Here is a 22,040-nt window from a genome sequence, read left to right as displayed (position 1 = left end):
ATGGTGTATCATCAGTTGAGTGCAGGACTTTTTTTTTTTTTAGTGAACTCAGTCATCCAGTACTCATTGAACCATGTTTGCCCCTTTGTGTTCTTTCACAGAAAAATTGGGTTTCCCAGTAAATCCTAAAAAATAAAACAAGTCTTGTTTTCATAAGCATCATCCTCACCTGAGCTCATAAGAAGGACAGCCTGCATCAGCGCCACCTCCGAGTCATCCAGATTAAACTGGGCCAGGCTTTTGCCTAAATCGAAGATGGCGTCCGAGACCACACCCAAGCCGCCGTTCTTCAACTGCTCACGTTTCACGGCCATCTCGCCGTTTAGTGTCAATGTCTCGCTTTCGGGATCGTAGCGCACGGCAGCGCGAAGGGACATGATCTCCATGCAGCATCCTTTTAACAAGATGATCTGGTCTTCACATGGAAGCTGTGAAGGAAAATCCCCCAAAATAGTTTTTTAAAAATATTACATATTTCCTAAATTCTTTCAGAATAAAAAAACACTAGTTGGCCTAGCTTCTAATACTGTACGAAAAAAACCCAGAACTTGTCTAGATGTTTTAGGAATATGCATCTTTTGTTTGTATGAAAAATGTCGTCTGGATTTTTCTGGCATCATTTTAACAATTCAGTTTTGGTTGAATTTAGGTCTAGTTGGGGGTTTGGCTTGGTTTAGCATTTTTTCTTCTCTCTTCCTGCAATGCGGGTTTGTGGCAAGGGGGTGTTGCTGACCTACATTAACAGAGCTGCAGCAGAGCACACATGATTCTCATGGCTACTTATCAGTGTCTTCAGGAAAGCCTGCTTAAGACTGTGGAAGTTCTGTAGCATCTACACTAAGTTTCATTTTTTTGTCCTTGTGTTTGCAACCCCTGAATCCATCCATCCATCCATCCATCCTTTGGGTCATTTAATTTCTTGTCTTAACAAATGTACCTCTGAGAACATGGGCAGTTTCTTGGCAAAGTCCACCACACGTGTGATAGCAGGCGTCATGATCTTGGTGAATTCACTGAAGGCTTCCAGGTCCACCTTATCTCCTTCTGATGTGGGCATCACTCCTTGACCTATATCATCTGGCTGGAGGCAAAAGTCATTTGGTTCATCGATAGAGCTCCAGCTCGGGATTTTTCTTTTCACGCTTACCAGAAACTTGCGCTTCTGTTTCCAACTTGATCCCTGGGCGTTGGTATGCCGATGGGCTTCGGTCGCCTTGCTGATCAGCTCCCACTCGGAAGTGTTTGGCTCCGGCCTCACCTGCAGCGTCCGTACCAACTCCTCCCTTTTTCGTTTCTCCCGGTTCTCCTCAATGAGGCGCCGTTTTGCTACGCGCTTTGAGTCATCCAAGACCACTGAGAGGTGGAAAAACACTCGTGGATCTTTTTTGCAAATGTCGTTTTAGTTATGTGGTTTTTGTTATGTAATGTGGTTTTGTGCGACTAATAGATTGATGTCCCTTTGAAATGGTTCATTTAAAAAAAATATAAGCAGCTCAAGTGATGATATTGTTTTCTAAAATCACATGCTGCTTTAGTAGTACACGGACTGTATGTTATGTAGAAGAGGCTGGAGGATATTAGGAATGCAGCGTAACACAAATTCCAAGAAAGACGTCATTGACTTTTCATTTGAAATTCTTTTTCGGAAATGGCTTACGTGTCATGGCTAAGATACTTCGTTCTATACGGCTTTGAAGCAAAATTTATGCTACCAGCAAAACGCGTTGATTTTTTTTTTTATGATTGGTAACTGGTAAATCAAGTGTTTATAAAAACTTACAGTCCATGGCCATGCCAACTGAGATGCACTTCTTAAAACGGCAAAGCTGGCACTGGTTGCGGGTGATCTTGTCGATGATGCAGCAGCCTTCGTATTTACACGAGTACGCCGGGTGGAGGTTCTTTTGTATGGTTCGACGGAAGAAACCCTGCAAGGGGAAAAGAAACAAAAAGGCACTGATAAAAAGATCGGGACAAGATCAGATGAGATAAACAGGAAGGAGAATTAATAACATTATGTAACGGTCTTATTGTCATATGGAGAGGGTGGGGGGGCGCCAAAATGTGAATCATAACATGAGTCACAAAGCATCAAAAAGAAAAAAATCTTTTCCATCTGCCCAGTTGTTTTGTCACACGGACAAACAAAGCAACGGCTGAAGGGCAAAAAGCTTCCTTGCTGGCAAAGAACGAAAACAAAAGCTGTTTTGCAAAGGACATTGCTACCAAAATTAGGTTTGGCTGATTATAATATCATGGCAATAAAAAGCTCACTTTGTGAGCCACTTAGAAAAAGTGGGTGCAATCACAATTTTCAACACTGCAGGATTTCGCGAGAAGCCGATTTACTGCGAGGAAAATCAATATTAAACACATTCTAGTCTTGAAGCCTGTGCCATTCTGATTTCATATTGTATTTGTTATTTTGCAACACTTGCTATCTGTTCAAAATAGCATTTGTAGGATTGACTTTATCAACAAGATAAAATGGTTTTGTTAACAAATATCAAATAACAAATAGAGATGAACAGTACAATTTCATGACATGGGTATTGAAAAAGCTTTCATTACGGTGGATCCAGTGTTTTCATGAATCATCTGTTCCAAAAAACAAAGCGAAAAAAAACGAGTGCATTCAAAAACAAAGGTTACACTGTACTTGCAAAATGACATTAAAATTCCACACACTTGGGATTTCTGCAATTCTGTGGGAATACTTTGTCTTAAGCCATTGCCATCAATGTATACAGCCCTCACACAAATATCAGTTTCCAAAATTAGAATTTCTTGAATTCCATAACAACAAAACGACATTTACTATAAAAATCCTGACTAAAGCTTTTGTTAATTCCCTTCATTATTTAATCAAATCAAGAAAATCCGATTAGCGATTTAGTTGCACATTCCGCGCCAGGATAATATTTTAAGATTTTTCGCCACCTTATTGGTCATTTTTATGACAATTAACGTGATTATCGGAATAGACTTTTGACTAAAACGAGTTGTAGTTATTTAAATGCTGCAGTTAAATATGATTTAACTGCAGCAAATCGTCCAAATAAAATCATCCTCAGCATTTTTGACTTTGAATGCCATAATATGATTTTTTTTTTTAAATGAATCGAACATTTCCCGTACCTTGCACCCCTCGCACGTGATACACCGATAGTGGTATCCAGTGGCCTTGTCGCCGCACACCACACATGGTTCATCCTTCTCCAGGTAGCTGGGGATGTACCCTGGAACAGAGATGCTAAGAGCTATAGGAAAGGAGGAGGAGGTTAAGGAGAAAGATGGGATGGAATTAAGAGAGGTGAATATCCAATGCCCGACCGGGTAGGATGAGCAGACAAAGATCAGGCACGGTAACGTTTAAAGGGATGAGGGGTGAGGAGTGATTATAAAAGGGGGAGGAGGGGGGGGGGGGGGAGTAAAAGGGGAGAAGGGGCTTTGTATTAAAACAAGGGCCCCCAAAGAAAGAAACATTTGTATGGGACCCCGAAGGTCTAGAATGGAGCTAGGTGTGTGTGTTTAAATAATTAGTGTGAGTTAATCATTCAATATTAATTTTTTAATTTAATAATAAATAAATCTTGGCGCACTTTTTTGTAAGTTATAATTGAATGTGGTGTGTATTGCTCGAACATGTGAAAGTTGTGCTTATACTAAAGGCATTATTGATTAAACTATGGTCTTATGACTCCCAGAAAATATGCTTTTTTTCACTTTAAAATCAGTCCTTTAAACAAAGCCGGATAATTGGCTTTTAATGTCATTTTTTTATCACGAGTTATGGAAGATCCCGACGTCTCAATGAGTGCAGTGTAGAAATGGAGAATACAATCACTCTGATTGTTAGGCCTTTAAATCCGGAGACAACTATTGCTTAACACAAATAAAACAAGATGTACTTTGATAATGTCCATGTTTTTTTTTTTTTTTTTTTAATACACGAGTTCAAACTGTTTCCCAAGCTCATTTTACATTAAGACGTTCAATGGGCAAAACCTGATAAAGAACATTTTCCAGATCAACTAAATCATTATGAACCTCCTATAGCCAATTAAGTTTTGGAACTGGATTTCAAACTGTGTTTTTTTTTTTCCTTCCACCTAGTGCGAAAACTGACACCCCAGGAACCTGTTAGCCTTGAATTTATTTTGGCAACCAGTTCAAAATGTACCTTGCCCTTAGGCACACAGGCCACAAGTTACATTTGCACATGCATTGGTCCACAATGCAAACCAGAAAAGTTTGTTTGTAATCATTGGCAAACATTACAAAGGAATAAGCCAGACTTTCATCTTCCACCTCATTTCCACTCAAAAGGTGGATGGGTTTCTCTGTTCTGGTTTCTGAGCCATGACCTGACCCTGAATAAGCGGAAGGATGGATTGAAAATGAGCCTGAGACTGCAAATTCTGTCCATTTGAAATGTTTCGATTTCAATCATATCCCTTCAGAGAATGATTATCAGGTGTGACTCTTAAACTTTGACTACCTTTGCGAGTTTAATCATGTTCTACAAAGCCTTGAGAAGAAAACAGCGAGGAGTCTAATCGAACAGTGAGGACAAAGCTGGGCTAGCATTCAGTGTCCATGGGGGAGTCAGCTCAAGGGTGATGAGAACGTCATATTCCAAACACAGCGTCCTCGAACACATCAAAAGTCTGAATACATTTTTTTGTTTGTTTGGCGATGACAAAAAATATGGATGGGATAAGTTTGGGGTGAATCATCCTTACCAGACATACTCTTCATCGAAGACTGGCTGTTCTTCCTTTTCCTCTTTGGCACATCGAGCCACCTGACACAAGGGAAGACGAGAAGGTTCAATTAATATGGAAATAATCATTTGCTATTCTGTTTAATGTTATTCACTTTTATATCTATTGCCTTTTTTTTTACCGGTTAGTTTCATAATATTCTTCAGTTGCCAAAGTTGGATGACCCCTTTCTCATGGGCACGTTATTTCTTCATGTTTTTGGCCCAGATTTTCCTTCTCTCCTCAATAGATTTTCTTGCCCTCCATATTTTTTTCTGTTTTGCTCAAGGAGTTGGCCTTTCTCGCCACTATAAAAGCCCCATGAAAGATACAGTGCAATCACACAGATTAATCTAGTTAAAAAAAAACAAAAAGGGGAAAAAAAAGAGCTGACATTCCTTTCTCAGTTGATGAAAAACATTAATTTATTTTAGTGCTGTGGGAAACAATCTACACTGGTCACTAATATGTGCAAGATCAGCTGTTGAACGGAAACACAAAAGTGTCCTTTCTGCACCAGTTAAAAAAATAAATAATAAAAGAATCACGATTTCCCAATAATGGAAATTTTGTTGGGCACCATTGGACAGGAAGTTGATGCAGTACATAGAAAAAAAAAAGTATTGTGAAACCGAGGTTAGTTAGTATTTTAATTAAACCATTTGGGCTCAACAGCAAACAAAAATATTTGAAGGTTCCATCTGAAATACATGTAGCTTAACTGTTTTAATACTTATGAAGGGGATTGCATATCTCGACCTATGAACTTTCAGTCACGTGGCTATCAGGTTGCTTCTTAGCTAAAGCAGGCATATGCTCTGAAACTGCAGGCTTGCTGTTAACAGACATTTGTTTAGCTCAACTTTTTAAGCAGCAACTTCCACTAATACCTCCACGTAATCTTGCATTTACTAAGCGCAGTATGGATGATGGCAGGTTCTTGCAAAACTATTTTGTTTTTTTTCAGGGTTGCATATAAAAAAGAAAATCACAATTTATAACAGCTGTAAATCTCAAATTTCCACAATTTGTGTCATGATCACAAAACAAAGGTGCCAATACAGTACATTCCTATGTATCAGGAACACAACAAATGCTGCAAAAGCAAAGGAAACAATTAGCCTTGAGCTTGTAAAATGATAAATAATAAAAATAAACATTTTCTTGAGAACGTTTGAAAACATTGCATTAGAAATTTATTGAATTTCAATAAACATTAAAAAAAAAAACAATTGGGAACTACTACCTAGAAGACTTATCTGACGTTCATTTGAACAGAAACAGATCTACTGCCCCCCCCCCAAAAAAAAAAGTAGTTCAACACCCACCTGTTGATGCAGTATGGCTGTAAAATATGCATGTTGCTCCTGCTGTTATTTTTTTTCTTCTACTTTCAGCCTCCCGACAATCTAATTTACTGAGTACATGCAGTCCTCAGCAGCTTTGTTTGCAGTCAAGTCGACAGTGCAGGAACTCCAGATCCTCCAAGCGCTTGGTAAACACCATTGATCCACCTCTACACGAAGGTCCCAAAAACCTCCCTGTGACCTCAACACTGACCCCCTGCAAAATTTCAACCGACTGTCATACAAGTACTTGTTTTGACAGCCTGAGCGAGCGTTAGTCTCCCTCCCTCAGACTGGGTGCTGGCAAGAAGGACTATGATGTTTATTTCCCTCTCCCCCCTCCCTCCCTTTTCACTCTCTCTCGCTCTCTCTTTCTCTCTCTTCCTCCTTTCTGGTTGCTCTGGTGTGTTTGTGTCAGCATGTGGCATTCTAGGCCATAACAATTCATTTCACTCTGATCTGTTTTGAAAGAATGCCCCAGCTTCCTGTCTAGCAGTCTTTATTTAAACCGACTGATTTTATTTTCTCCTCCCCAAGCGTCCTCCATGTCCTTCTCATTTGCTAATCTTTGTACCCATCTCGAGTTACAGTCATTGCTGCTTCTGCAAGATTAATTGGATTGAACTCATTTCATGTCCTTTCCGGCATTTACTTCGATGTCTTTGTCCCGCAGGAATAAATAGAAAAAGAGAAAAGGGCTGTTTTCTATATTCAAATTGACATAAACCTACATACAAACTCAACTAACTCTTTAGTCGGTATAACATTTAAATTCAATCAAGTCAAGGCTCAAACTGAATTGTTTTCATCTCTGATACAGTTCCAACTAGAAATGGATTTTTTTTTTCTTGGTAAACCTAATTGACAGATGACTTGTTCACCTCCACTGCCTAAAGACAAACATTCGAGGTGAAGTACTGATCTGTATTTATATGCGTAACTAAAATCCTACAATGAGATGGTCTGTTACAAACTTGAGTGATGGAGTTGGCATTTCACATAATCAATAACAAACAACTTCATTATGCCGGTCAGAAATACTAACTTCTAGTTCCCTTTAAAAGTGACATCACAGAGTCCTGTGGTCCTCCTCCTCATTAATTAAAGCTAATAAATAATCTTTTTGTTTTTACACATTGAATTTTTCTTTCCTTTTGACTTTTCCTCCATTCCAGAGACAGCACCACCCTCATGGAGCATTTTAAATCAACACCTCCAGGTAAATTCCGGTCTCGGCTAGTCTGATTCTACCCAGCGCCAGAAACAAGGATACTTTGAAACTATTCTGTTTTGACATGTCTTCATTCAAATTCATTCAATCCTAATTGGCTTTCACACCACATCCTTTTTTTTTTACGCTTAGTTGCTACATTAACTGCAAACAGTCATATGTGGGTCTACCTCCTTGTGTCTTCAGTGACTACGGTTACAGAAAGTCAATATTTGGGTTAAGGTCAAAAGTCCATTTTCGGAAACAATCGGAATACGTGCCTCAACGGATAGAGCTACTCCCGATTTTAATAGCTCGTCTGAAACTGCGCAAATAGACGTCATTTCTGCTTGTTACTTTCTACCATAAATAAAACATAGGAATAAAGCAAAGAGTGCTTTTCTGTCTATTTCCGAGCTCGTGTGGGTCAGACGTACAAACTAAACAAACTGTTATTCTCATTGTAGAGACAGAAAATAATCACGCCGCAGAAAAATGACTCTATTCAAGCTTGGCTCAAGGAAGCTGCACATAGAAATACTTTATGTATTACAAAGACCAAGATTGCATGTGCAGAATACAAGTCAATATCGTTCACCTCGCTCTTACCCTGAACGTTGTTTACAAACCGACATATTTAGGTGAGAAAAATGGTAAACTGGGGGTCTTATTTGGAACCTGATTAGAAGCATATTTGGGTTTCGGGGTGTGTTTACATGGACTTCAAAAACCTGAATACTGACAATATTCAGGTCATTGAATCACTTCATCTGATATTCCAACTAGCACTGATTGCACATTCCTAGCAAACTCAACAAAGAAAGTAGGAGATGAAACTTGGGCTCAAAACGATCCCAGCGAGAAAAAACAAGCCACTAATTACCACTCGACTTTAAGAAACCTGAATAAAAATAGTTTTATTTCTAGAAATCAAATTAAACTGGATGTAAGTTTAGAATTACGACGCTGAGCTTGTCCATGTGACTTTCATGCTTCAGTTAGGTAACGCTCAGGCATTTAATTGAATTGATGAGAAACTTCAAGTACCAGTTGTATAATTGTTCCCATATCACATGAAGGGAGAGGCTAGCTTGCATGCAGACTACTTATGTGTCTTACGCTTAAAAGGTGTGGCAGTCATGAGGTTAAGATATTTTAAGTTTGAACACAAAGACGCCCTGTACGCAGATATGAACGCTGATACTAGTTTGCAATGTGGCTTTTTAAGTTGCATGGAAATGCCATGCAACAGAGGAAATGCACAAAGTACATGTCGAAAAAAAAAAAAAAAAACATTGCTAAACTTCTCTTAACAACAGGTGGTCACTGAAGTGAGTTGAAACCGACAAAATTAAAAACATTTATGAAAAACAGACACTGCTTTCCACACATGTTGCATAAAATTAAGATAAACCCAATAAAAAAAATAAATTAGTTAATGAACACGCTAGAAAAATATCTTCTTTATATAATGTCACTAATTTGACCTATTTTGCAGCCCGCTTGCATATTTGATATGGACAATCCAATGTTATGCTTTTAGCAAATTTCCTCCATTTACAATTGTGTTTTGATTCATTATCCTGCTGGTGGTCACATGACCTGTGGCCGCTGCGGAAGCCAAGCTTCCTGAAACTGGCCAGTACATTGCGCTCCACAATGGCTTGACTGTCTTGAGTCATTAAACTCATCATAGATTCAAGATTCTTTGTTCCACATTCACTAAAACCTATTTTAGACCTTGCTTTTTACCACATGACAAAAACATTCGATTCATTCGTAAATATAGAACACGCATTATCCTTTGGAAAAGATAAATGAATGCCTGACAGACTTCACTTAACATCAAAATCAAATTGAGCTTTTATGATCTCAAGTTTTGCATTAGCATCTGCGTGTGTGAGACTGAACCTTCACTAAGGGGAGGGAGGGAGGGAGGGAGGGAGGGAGGGAGGGAGGGAGGGAGGGAGGGTGCAGAGCATGAGGCAGCACTCACAAGAACACGTGCAGTCCCAATGACACAGTGAGAAAGAAGCATGCACATGCGCACCAGCAAAGCAACAATCCCCCTGCTGATGTCACATATTGAGGCTTCCTGAGCCTTTTAATCTTTCCCCATCCACATGCCATCTATCCCACTAATAGCGACAGGCAATACTTTATGAAATTTATTTATTGTGATTTTTTTTTTTCCTCCCACATTTACGAGAGCGTCACCGAAGAAAAATTTGGAAATCTGCAAATGGGTGGAAAATTCTCATCCCTGTTATTGAGCGTTAAAGCTGACACACACAACCCTGTTCCAGCTTGTTTGGAATGTGTTGCAGGCATCAAATTCAACACGAGTGATAATTTATAAAAACGATAAGATTCATCAGTTTGAACCTCAAACATTTTCGCCTTGATTGAATACAGGATAAAAAAAGATGAGCAAAGTGGACCTTGTACATTTACTACTGGATCAAATATTGTTTAAAATGGCATGTGCTCAATAAGAAAAAAAGTTTCTAACAATTTCAAATAAAATATTTCAGAGCTATAATTGTTGTTATCGTAAAACGTATATTTTTGCTCATGGTTATCATATCAATAAAATCGATTTGAGGGCCGGACTCTCAAAAAAAAAAAAAAAAAAGGCATAACATTATCATTTGATTTTATTTATATACTATGTAAACAGTGTATCTTCTCTTTGATTCTCATAATTATCAAAACTGGTCGCAAACCAGATTGGACAATTTGGCAGACTGGATTGGGTGTAGTACTCACGTTTACTGCCAACAGTTTCAACATGAAAGACATTTGGAATTATATTGGTTTATACTGCCGCCATGTTCTGTTTCTTTAACGACTATTATAATGGAACATTAGCCAAGTGCAGGGGCATTGAGGGCACCGCCGCCAGTCCAAGAGTCCACTGTACGCACAGACCCTATAAGCCTCTATCTCTATTTGAAAAGTAATCAATCACCAACTTCAAAAAAAAAAGCCAAATTATTATTCCTCTCCAATATCCAGGATACTATAAACATGAGATTTCATGGTTTTGTTTATGCGTCAGACTGTTCTGGTTACTTCTGAACTGTGAATTTGTGAAGCAGTGTGTGCACGTGTGTGTGAGTGCACACGTGTAGGAGGAGGCACAGATGGTAGCGCCAAAGCACTTTCCGTTCACCTCGACTGCTCCCAAAAAAAATGCATCATTATCTCTGCAAACATATCATATTCCTCCGACGCGGTCTTGTTAAATTGATAGAGAAATAAATTGAAATTGTGCAGTGGGTGGGTGTACCTAATGGTGTGTCCGCCGAGTGTACTGAACATTAAACACGCATCTGTCTCACCCTTTCTCATCTTTCACCGATGAGTCGTTATTCTGCTTCTTGGACTCTGGCTCCATTCAGCCTCAGTCCCATCCAGCAGCCAATGACAGGACAATGAGGTTGACCCAGACCTTGCCAGCCTGCTCAGGATTTGCCAGCAGAGCTTTCAAAAGGCAGCCACATGGGAATGCTTGCAGCCATTGGCTGGGAGAAGCATGGTTGGCACAACAACAGCTGAGGCAACTGAAAGCTGGAAAAGGCAAGAGAGGAAGAAATGGAGATATCAAGAGATACACAATCATAGCGTGGTGTAAATTGGACACATTGTATTATGTAATGCATTAAAGTGTTCCGTCTTTTCGGATGCCGGGCTGAGAAAAAGCAAAGTATGAGTTATGTGAGAAACTGTCATTTACTCTCATGCAAAGTGCCACACGCATTTATCGTGGTCTGGGATGAAGTGCCATTTGTTAAAACATGATTTTACAAAAGTACCATCCACAGATTTGAACAGTAACATGAGCACTGATACATAACACAGCATGATCAGGCTCCCAAAATAGGCAGTACAGCGTTGCTATGGCAACGAGTAAGACCCGAGAAGTGAGGTGAAAATGAACGTTCGTGTCCTGTAATTAATGTTTGTTATATATTTATAAAAAAAAAAAAATATTTTTACAGTTGGGCTCATATGATTACATCGCACGTCAGAAGAAATGTTGGCAATTTTATTTGATTGTTTTAACTATGGTGATTGACTGAGGAACATCTTATCATTTTATTGCCAGGATTTGTCTAATGAGTGCAGTATTCGAAGTGAATACAGTTAAAATATAATAAAAGTGTGCCTTGAAAAATGTTGTGAAAGATTTGTGAGAAAACTTGACAAATGACTACTTTGGCCAAGAGAAAGGTTGCTATTAACCTGTGTGTGCTGCCATCTAGTGGCTCTAATATGCCCTGGCAGTTATAATTGACCAGTTAAGGGGGCTGCAAGTAAGACACGATAGGCAAGAAAGGTGATTTGATTTAAGATGATTTCATCAGTGCAAACAAGTTCCTGACGCAAACCTTGATGTTAGCCTTAAAAGAAAAAGTACACTGAAGATCTAATTTGTGTTAACCTACTTAGGCACAGCGCCAAGTGGCAAGCAGGCCGCATAAGCTTCTATATTATCTCCCATTGCATTCTTTATTACAGTCAGGTGCAAGCAACCCATAAATTTTTATGCTGCTGTTTGCCTTGCATGGCCTATATGTATTTTGTTTATGATTCAAGCCAAATACTCTACTTTGGACTGGGCAAAGATCATTTACATTGATAATTGACATTTGTAGGTAATCAGAATAGCTGGTGGTATTCACAAATAATGGAAACTTTATCATATGGACTCCCTTTAGTGGGACATAAAAGATTCATAATGCAAAAAAAGTCTGTTTCAACAAGAAGTTCCAGACAATTCACTATAAATGTGATGATGCACATACTGAAAGTTTATACAAATATTATTTACAACAATGGACAGTATAGTAAAGCACTATCCATAAAGTAGGTCAGCCAGGGTTGCCATAGCAATGAAAGTCCTCTACTTATTCAGTGCACCAGCGAAATTGTTCTGAAGCTGCTTTTTAAAAGAAAAAGGAATACACACGAAGTGATGAAATCTCCTTTTTATAACATTATTATATTCATGACTCTGCTTTGTGAATTCTGTTTTGTTTTTACTCCAATAGGCAGGCAAGTTCCTAATTGGCTCATTTGCATATAACTTTGTACTTGAAACCGTTGGGCCACGAAAGGGAGCGGCAAAGACTTTTTTCATCAAAACAAAGTGAAACCATCACACTTGAAGGAATGACAACTTGAAAGCGGAGAAAGGAAATACGCATTTATCCAGCCGAGACTAAAGGTGCCCTTCACTGACGTCAATCGGCGTCAATAAGCATGGCATTGACATTTTTCTTTAGTACCGTCCATAATATCTCTCTATTCTTACTTTAATGAGGAATGAGGAGGACAAAACAAAAGTGGTGTGGCATCTCAAGTGTAAAACATTCTTGTTTTGATTAATGGTACTTTGAAAAATAGCTAGCCAGCATCCAGGCTGCTTTTCATTATGCTGTGTATTGTGCCAATTTATTTTACAATGTAAACAAAGATCAAATTATATTGTGCAGGTAATGTGATTGGTGGCAGTAAATTTAAAAAACAAAAAAGCTTGCATTGAATATTAAAACCGTACTGCACTCCACATGGCTCTCTCTTCCCAAAAGAACTGCCACCTGTGTTTATTAATAAGTTCAATTTTAATAAGCTAGTTTATAGGACGATGTGCAGTTTTGCATGCATAGTCAAAATTAGTATGCGGACACGCTTTGCAGTTTGATCCCAAAAGTGCATCAGGTGCAAAGTATCTGTCTAAATAAGTTAATTTGTTTCTAGTCAGGTCGTAAGTGCAGTGCAAAACGTTATACTGCTTTCACTTCCAACTGCTTGGATTGTTTTGTACTCATTTTCACTTGCAACAAAGTGCGAAATGATTTGTGTATTGGTCTTTTTGTTTGTTGTGTCAAAACAAATGCAAAATAGCTGCTAGAGGAAGTGCATAAACATGGAAGATGCTGATTCATTCAATTTGAAAACATTAGAACTCATTAACTTTGAATGTTTGAAATGGCTAAGGAAAACAGTTATGAAATTTTCATGCATACTGTGGCTGAACAAGAAATCTTTCCTGTCCCTTCAGGCAGCGGCAAACATTTTCACGCTTGTTCTTAAACGATATATTTGGAGGTAGTTTGAATTCTAACAAAGACCATTTGAACCACAAGCTTACCTTCAAATTTATCTTCTACCACGAGAAACTATTTTTAGAAGATCAAGCAACATTGCAAAAAATCTTGCCTGAAGCTTGACATGCTAAAAAAAAAAAAGCGCGTGTTCATGGCAAAGAATCTAAGTTTTAATGCGATGCTAACGCCTCGGGCCCCATATGCACACATTTATACGGAACACACGCCTGCATGCACACACACACACACTTTCCTCTGTTCTGTAAGTACAGTAATACATTGTCTTCATACAGTTGCGCAAAATAAAACCTCCCACCAGCTGCAGCATAATATATTTATTGTAAAAGCAGAGCTGCAGTAAAATGTTTGATTTCTACTCAATGTTGGTGACTAACTGAGTTCTTCTTTTTTAATTTTTCTAAAAAAATCTTAGTATTCATATATCTAGCATCAAATACTGTAATATGAACCAGTGTCCCCTCATCTATCAATCATTCATTCCCATTATGAATTAAATTAACCCACAGCTTTACAATAAGATCATGCTGAGGATCAAGAACATTGCAAGCTCCAGCCGACCTGGCTCTGTGGGATATTTCTTTCTCCTTTTCAAGCTCATCATCCAATTTGAAGATGTGGATGACAACAAGACACTGTGGAGAATCCCAGGAGAATCCTTAAAGTGCCATGTCCAGGAAAGGATTAGAAAGTGAGATGAAATTGGAGGGGAAAAGTTGTAGTTTGAAATAGAACACTGGTAAAACCAGTCTTGGAATATTCCTGACATGTGACCTTCCTGAACCCCATTCACACTACTCCACTCGCCCATCCATATCCCATTTTTGCAATGGCTATAAGTCTGCTATGGTTGTCTTCACTTCTTCGCTCTCCTTATGTTGAAGTGTTAACACGTCTTAACACTCTCAGATGTTCCGTTTATTCATCGAGCCGAGGCTACAGCGTAATGGACCCTGCAGCTTGCCAAGACGTGGACAGTCCAGCGTAGGGTAACTCTATAAAACGGATTTGTTTTATGCGTAAGTGGAACTTCTTATGCAGAGAGACGAGAAGGAGGAAAGTCAAGGTGGAATCATGAAGGCGGAAACGCTACTCGGCAGGTGGTTAACGCCCCCGTGTACTTCTTTGCATATTGAGCCGTGAGATAAGTGAAGTGAAAGACACTCATGTTGACAATAAATGCCTCTTGAGCACTAATCACATTAGAGTGCACACAATGTAGCCTATTATGTCTTCAGTATTCAATCTTCAGGTCAGGTTTCAAACCAATTAAAGCCGATGTAACTCCCCTATTTGTTATTATTATTATTGCAAAATGTATTATCTTATATTCATTACACTATATTTATTTATATATAATTTATTATGTTTATGATTAAGCTATTTCATGATCTCAGAAAAAATAAATAAATTCCAAAACCTTTTTTTTAATTGTAAGGAGATTCTGAATCATACAGGAACAAAATTATTCTAGGGTTATAATAATTCCGAGCTCATTTTTATTTGACATTACTTATTTACACTGGTGCTTCTTTTTTAGCCTGATTTGAATTTTTCTGGTGGTGGGTTTCCGTATATGGTCAAGCATGAATGCATAGCACAGATTAAATAATTTGCTTCTATGCCCATTTGGCTAGGAGTTTGCAAAGATAAATTTTTGCCAGCGGCACATGACCAATCGGCAATCGGTATCGAAACTGGACTTAGCGGGTCACACGCAATCACAGCACAAGCTCAAATAGACTCACTCAGTGTGCTGAAATATAAACAATGTAGGACACGTAAATGCTTGTCTGTGAACAAAGCCAGCTGCCAATACTGGCCTAAACCGATCAGAGAAGTTGAAGTATTGACACCCGAATTACTTGCATTATTTTTCCTCAACAACAAACACACACGCAAAGATAATGTGATAAGCACATAGAAATCAATGTTTCTGATTTTCAATTCTGATCATGGACATACTGTTCACCTTGACCTTCTGCTGAGATAAACCGATTCCTTCTTGGCTTCAGTTGCAGCTAAAAAAAAAAAAGGTGGTAAGAATACAGTGGCTGCTAACGTGCCATGTCAGAAGCTGAATATGGCAGTTTGTTTTATTTGTCACATGGTTTAGTCCAAATAATTACATAGCACTTTGGCAAGTGCAATTTTTTTCACCATGGTAACGTGCGGGGAGAGCTGCAATTTACAGTGAATACACAATCAAAGACAGCGAGCGCAAACCGCAACACTTCTGATTGGACATACTCGTCGACTCAGCACTTTATCATCAAGCCGCTGAATTACGATGTGAAAGATCTTCCGTGTGCGACGCACGCCACAGATAAATCGAACAATGGTCAGTGACACCTTCACCGGTGCTGATCTTTGCTTCAATCCATTTTAGGTACGCAAATTAACAATATGGCAGAGGATGACTCATCTAATGGCCCAATTACTTGTGGATGTGTATTTATGCACGCATGGACACACGCTACAAGATAATGGGATTCCATCCTGCTTTAGCTCGTCCCTGGTGGACTTTTTACAAGAGAAGAACTGGGTCACTCACTGATGTTCATGTCCACTTAGACAAACATCATTGTACTATCTTGTCCCTCCATTTCTGGTGAGTTGGAAACACAATGAGCGAATGCTACCCCCCTCATCTTCTCATCCCATGCCAAGAATCTCATTGGTTGTCTCTCATACAACACAGAATATCCAAGCCACAGGTGGTCGTGGCGATGGGTGGAGAATTGTGTTGCCATGGCAACTGGAAGCAGACGGCAGAAATAAGTTACGGCCCTATGACGTGAGAAGACTATCAATAATGGAGTGCATTATATGTGACTGACAGATGGTGATAGAAGGACAGAGGTTGTCTGAGGTGAGGTTTGGACCACCAAGGTCTTGGGGGGGTGTCCCAAATTTCTTATAGATAATTATCTCTTGACTAATATCTCATAATTCTGTTTTCCCCACTGTCCTATCTGTGCTGATTGGATACCATCAACATCAATGATACCATTTGAAAGATTATTTTGGTTTTAGACGAGTTGAGATTTTGTAAATGATGTAGTCCATGTGGCCTCCATTTGATCCTTGTGTCACAAATGAAGTATGTGTGTCTTACACCACAACTACATTCTGTTGGCAAAGAGTAGGACAATCTGATACACTGCAACATTAAAGGTCGGGCACAATCCGTCCCGGGAGGCTGGTACGCCTCGGAGTTGTGAAAAGCCACTGAGAAGGTTTGCATGATATCATTGAAGCATGACAAGAGCTCCTGCTTATTAAAAAAAATGTCGATAAACAGAAATGGAGGAAAATGAAAACTCACCGATGCATTCCTTTCGTTCCTCTTAAAGCATCTTTGTCTCGATTCCTTTTCCGGGTCTTCTCACTCTTTACGTTCCAATTATCGCCTGGTTTGAGTCGTGACTTCCAGAAGTCTGCAATCGTTTCCTCCTGCTTTGCACTCCTCTGGAGGATCTCGGGCAAGAGCTTATTTGCGCTGGCCCATAAACGTTGAAGCTTCTATATGATCAGACTTGAGAAGAAAATGGAGTCCAAAAGCATTCTCCGGAGGACTCCTTGGCTACGGCTATACACCAGTCTCTAAGGCAAATGAAAGATGCTGAAATAAGAACCACCAAGATTGGGTCATTTGAAGCACCAGGCCTGTGAAAGATCTGGCTAATTCCCTTCTGTCTTCTTGACTCGAGCGTGTAAACGATTTGAGGTATATTACTGGATAGGTGAGGCTGGTGTTCTCCGGCAAAATGGGGAAAAACTAACTTGGTAGAAATTTAGATGATGCGCAGATCCAAGTGGTACAAGGTCCAGAGATAATGCTGGCAGCAAGAAGACTTTGAGAGGCAATCCAGGTTGTCACGGTAACAGCAGTATGAGGTCACAGGTGTGGATTCGCCGTGTTCCGGTCACTGAGTTGGACGTTTCGACGGAGGAGGTAGATATCTGGAGAGTATTCCCGAGGTATTTATCGAAATTTTGCACCAAGAAAAATAGAAGTGATACTCTTCATAAATTGTTCAATTCTGTTGGAGGTATATTCTTCGGGCTGGATGGTGGAGTGAGGATTGACCAGTCAATATTTTCTTACATTTTATATAATGTAAAAAAAAAAAATATGCTGGTGGTTTTAAGTCCGCCTGAGCACAGCCAAAGGACGTCAGTGTGCACCAGTCATTTCTTTAAATATGAATGGTCTGTTGTTGGAGGCTTCTTCAGTGGTTCCGCCTACAAAAAAAAAAAAAAGAAACATGTTAGAATATGACCACAATGACACAAATACATGTAATACATTATTTTAATATATTTTTTTAATTTAATATAATTTATCCATCCATTTTCTATATCGCTATTCAAATACATGGATGAACATGGTGTCCATAAAGAATATTTTTTTCTTTATTCTCAGCCTCATGACCCTCAGATGTTTTTCAGATGCACAAAAATACTGACAAGCTGCCAAATTGTGTGTTCTACCCCGGGGCAGGTTCTATTTTACACACAGATTGTTTTTTTATGACCTATGTCACTTTTGAATTGTTTTATTTATGAAATGATTTGGACTGAACAGAATATGATTTCATTTATGAAATACTGGGGCAGCAGGCGCAGAAGATGGATGAGTCTCAGTTATTCCCTGGTGGCTGAAGACTTTTACCTCTTTTGACGACCCAGCTACTCTTTATTATTTGAGCGGCCCAGTTTTTGAAAGGTTAAGCACACCGACAATAGAACCGGTTTGTCTAGTCGATAATATATTCTATAAATTAATGCAACTCGATCATGACATGCACCAGACAACGTTGCAATTCCCATGGTTGAGCTAGCTGGGTGTGGTGTTTCCAAATAGGGTGTGTAATGAATACTTCACTGACACCCATCAAAATAGAGCATCCACACCTGCAAAAGTCTAATTACTTACATTTCAGGGATATGACGACGGGTATTTAAAATAATGTGCCAAACTACACAAAAAGGACTGTGCTCAGACAGCATGTTAATTGAATTTTTGCGGATGAAATCCGATTTGTGCGACCTCAGTTTGTCTGGTGTGTGAACTAGATGTGCCCTCAAAGTGACCCGTATGTGCAGAAGAGGAGTTGACGCCACTCATGACGTATTATTTACAGTACGGTGCATTTTTTATCATCTCACATCCCCAGAGGAGGGCTGTCACTATTCCAATCTAATAGCAGATTAAAAAAAAAATGCATCCAACAGATTGCAACAGTTGTCATGTATGATGAATGATTATTTTGGAATGGATTAAACTGACTCATTTTATTTTTCCATAAATTATGATTCAGTTACTGGTTTGGTCCATGTTAGAAAATAAGGGAAAATCTTGAGCATTATTATTTCTAGCAGAATTTGGACAGTTTTAATGTCTCTAAACGATTAATCGATGATCAAAATAGTCACTGTGACACCTCTTTTGTGCAATCACCCGAGGATTAATCGCACCATATGCTAGTCGTGCACGTGTCTGGCGGATGCACTCTATGAACTGGCGTCAAATCACAATGTGTACCAGCCAAGTTTTACATTGTGTAACAATATTTAAAGATAAATGCGCCGCTGTAAATGATTCATGTCGATGTTGAAACTTTAAGTCAAAGTTGGCTACATCCCAACCTCACAAAAAAAAAAAGAATAAACCGGTTTAGACCTAATGTTGCCGCATTAGACGTCGAATCGATTGCATTTTCTATAACTGGGCCCCTATTCAAATATTGAATGTACACATTATAGATGTCAATATTAGCAGAATGAAGTGGATGGATACACTCGGAAACGGGTCCAGCGTGTTTCATGAGGTAGCCTTCTTATATCACCATCTATACGACCTGAGGGGATGCTTACACAATCAGGCAACTCGAGGGCAAACGTTTTCAATATGAACACACACGTATGGAAAGAACATGAGTACGCAAATTGTCGGGGATGAGATGTTGTTTGCAGTATTGAAGTAGAGGAAGAGTGCATATACACTCACAACCCTTTTTGTCACAGTATGGGTGACCTTCAAGGCTGCAAGCTGTGCCAGCAGCTGAGCCAAGGTCAGAATATTGAAATGGACAGTGGGAGGCTGTAAGGTCGACACTTAAGTGAAGGGGGGGAGAGAGGTACAAGGGTATGAATAAATCTGATTTTTTTAGAAATGACTATAAATTAGGGCTTTTAGGCAATTTGTGGTTTTACGGAAAATTATTATGGTGAGGCGTGTTTAAATTTCCACGATGTTGTGAAAGTTCCCTGAATGCACCGTGTAGCTTGTGTGACGTCGATGTGACTTTGCCCTGCTCTAAGCGTGCTTTAGGCTAATACGTGACTTCTCACTTTCAATTTACTCTAACACTAAAACACATAACACAAAGAATCACGCGCACCTTTAAATGCAATACACTTTCTTTTTAAAATAATTATTTTTTTCATATACTAGTCATCAAACTGTGATATTACAATACCAGAAAATTCATTTAAAAGGCATGTAGAATTAAAACTATAATAATGAGGAAAGCCAAAGTTGAATTTTAACCTTTGACATGAACTGCTTATTAAAATGTCATTTATGTAATGATAGCATTGACATTCAGTGATTTAGAGCTAATCCTAAAACTTAAAGGTATAACTGCCATTTGGTAGCAGTCTGGACGTTCTTGCTGGAATGATACATTCCACAGTAAAATATTTATGACAACAAATCAACCCATGCTACAGAAAACATCAATGAAACCGTGGCGGCTCTGCCGATAAAGCAAGAACAACTCTGGCCTGGACCCTTTGGAGAATCATTTTTAAAAGGGAGATCAATGAGGGTGGACATGCCCCCAAACATCAACTCTGAGAACCAAGTCTTGCATCCTCAATGAGATACAGGCAGAAGCACTGAATTAGAATTTCAATGGATAAGAGAGAGAGGCTCCGATTTAAATGTACCTTGATTGACATTTTTTTTTTGCATAATGCATTTTAGACTGTATTTTGATTATCCATTCATCCATCCGTGGCTTCAACTATAGACTTGAGGGCGTTGTGGAATAAGGCTTTTTTTTTTTTTTCAATCTCCAAACTACCCCTTAGATTGAATTAAATGTTATTCTAATCACTCTAAAGGGAATTCAATCGCTTTTATAAATACATAAAATATTGATCCAGATCACCTTGACAGTACCTCCTAACATCTGCCTGAACAAAAAAAAAAACGATTTCAGTTGTCACACAGTCAAAGCAAAGGCGTCATAAGTTCAGAACACGGTCACTTGTCAGCTGGTGCTTGCACTATGACCTAATGGATGAAAGACTTAAAATAACGAGTGTGGTATTGGTTTGGGGGTACACTCTGGTGGAAACAAAGCTTTGCTTGTTTCACAGTAGGCCCCATTGCCTACCCAGTGTTAATCAATGTTTTCCCCAAATGAGGCCTGAACGACACAGCAGACTAAATCGTTTTGAATAATTTGAGAAAGTTGGCTTGACACACTTGAGCAGTCTTTCCGCCTCTTTCTGGCTTCAATCCAAAATGTTACTTTGGCATTTGCCTTTGGAACAACTTCCATTAATACTGCTCAACTGTCTTTAATTGTTACAGCGGTTAGAAAATATAGCAACCAGTTGTTGAACTCTTTCTTTGTCTCAGCTTCAATAATCTTTGCACCATTTGTCTATATTAAATATGATGAAATATTAAATATAGGGCATGGAAATTATTTTACATTATCATTTTAGGCATTGTATTCTTTTTTTAAAAATGTTTTTATGAATCGTATAGTAATTGGATCAAAATGAATAGATTCGTATCAATTTAATGAGCACATAAGCATGTGCAGAGTCACAGATGATTTATGTATTTATTCATTGAATTTAAACTTTATCCATTTATTTATTTACTTATCCCGGTAAGGTATGCTGTGTCAACTTTCCAGAGGCTTTCCCTAAAGCTCTGTGAAAAGCTAACAAACGTATTATGCTGACTGCGAACACGTTTTGCCTTCTCGGCCAACTCCTGCTGGAAACATTTATTTATTTCAGTACGCCAAGCGAACAATATGTCCAGTATTTTTTTTTTTTTAAACAATGTGCACTTTTGACAATAACAGCTGCTCGAATCTGACAGTTGTGAATAACTATTTTCCCCCGAGAGTCTCCATGTTTTATTCATCCAAAAAGCTAATATCACAGAGTTCCTATAGGTAACACTTGTGACCTTGAATCTCTTTACCTACTGCATGTCAACACGAGATTAGATATATACATACAGTTTTTCTTATCGTCGTCTATTCACCTGTAAGTTTCACACAAATTGTACATAGAGGCACTTTCAGTAAAATAGTCATTCACTTGTTTCTGGACAGCTACTGCAAGGCTATTGTAAGGGACTTCAAGGATAAAAAAAAATAATAAATCTGCAAATTCCACAAATAGTGCACATCACACCACTTCCCTCATGACATTCATCAGCAACCTGTCAGACAAAGAATCCAACACCTCACTACCAGGAAGGCAATCAAAAACTTGGTGCCCTTCAGATTGTGTGACCTCTGCCAATATCTAAACACCTCCA

General features: G+C 38.8%; 1 protein-coding gene across 9 annotated transcripts in view; it reads right to left on the bottom strand.

Annotated features, from left to right (window-relative positions):
- The window catches only part of LOC148384498 (thyroid hormone receptor alpha), a 35,290-nt gene that overhangs the window by 7,616 nt on the left and 5,634 nt on the right, over positions 1 to 22,040 (bottom strand). For 2 of the 9 annotated variants that reach the window (XM_088358448.1, XM_088358447.1), the window contains exons 2-8: positions 16,785 to 17,704; positions 10,667 to 10,895; positions 4,746 to 4,807; positions 3,139 to 3,260; positions 1,781 to 1,928; positions 938 to 1,353; positions 170 to 428 (exon numbers count right to left, since the gene is read on the bottom strand). In XM_088358448.1, the coding sequence (XP_088214574.1) occupies positions 170 to 428; positions 938 to 1,353; positions 1,781 to 1,928; positions 3,139 to 3,260; positions 4,746 to 4,807; positions 10,667 to 10,722 (1,063 nt within the window). In that variant the 5' untranslated portion in view covers positions 10,723 to 10,895; positions 16,785 to 17,704. Of the gene's footprint in view, positions 1 to 169; positions 429 to 937; positions 1,354 to 1,780; positions 1,929 to 3,138; positions 3,261 to 4,745; positions 4,808 to 6,094; positions 6,433 to 10,666; positions 10,896 to 16,784; positions 17,705 to 22,040 lie in introns of those variants that run through there. The other 7 variants (XM_088358452.1, XM_088358454.1, XM_088358449.1 and 4 more) reach the window with 7 other exon arrangements.

This window comes from Syngnathus floridae, chromosome 17 (genome assembly GCF_059516105.1).
Source record: "Syngnathus floridae isolate MCC-2025c chromosome 17, RoL_Sflo_1.0, whole genome shotgun sequence".
Lineage (NCBI taxonomy): Eukaryota > Metazoa > Chordata > Actinopteri > Syngnathiformes > Syngnathidae > Syngnathus > Syngnathus floridae.
The sequence above is the reverse complement of the archived record's forward strand: the minus strand, read 5'-3'. Positions and strand labels throughout refer to the sequence as shown.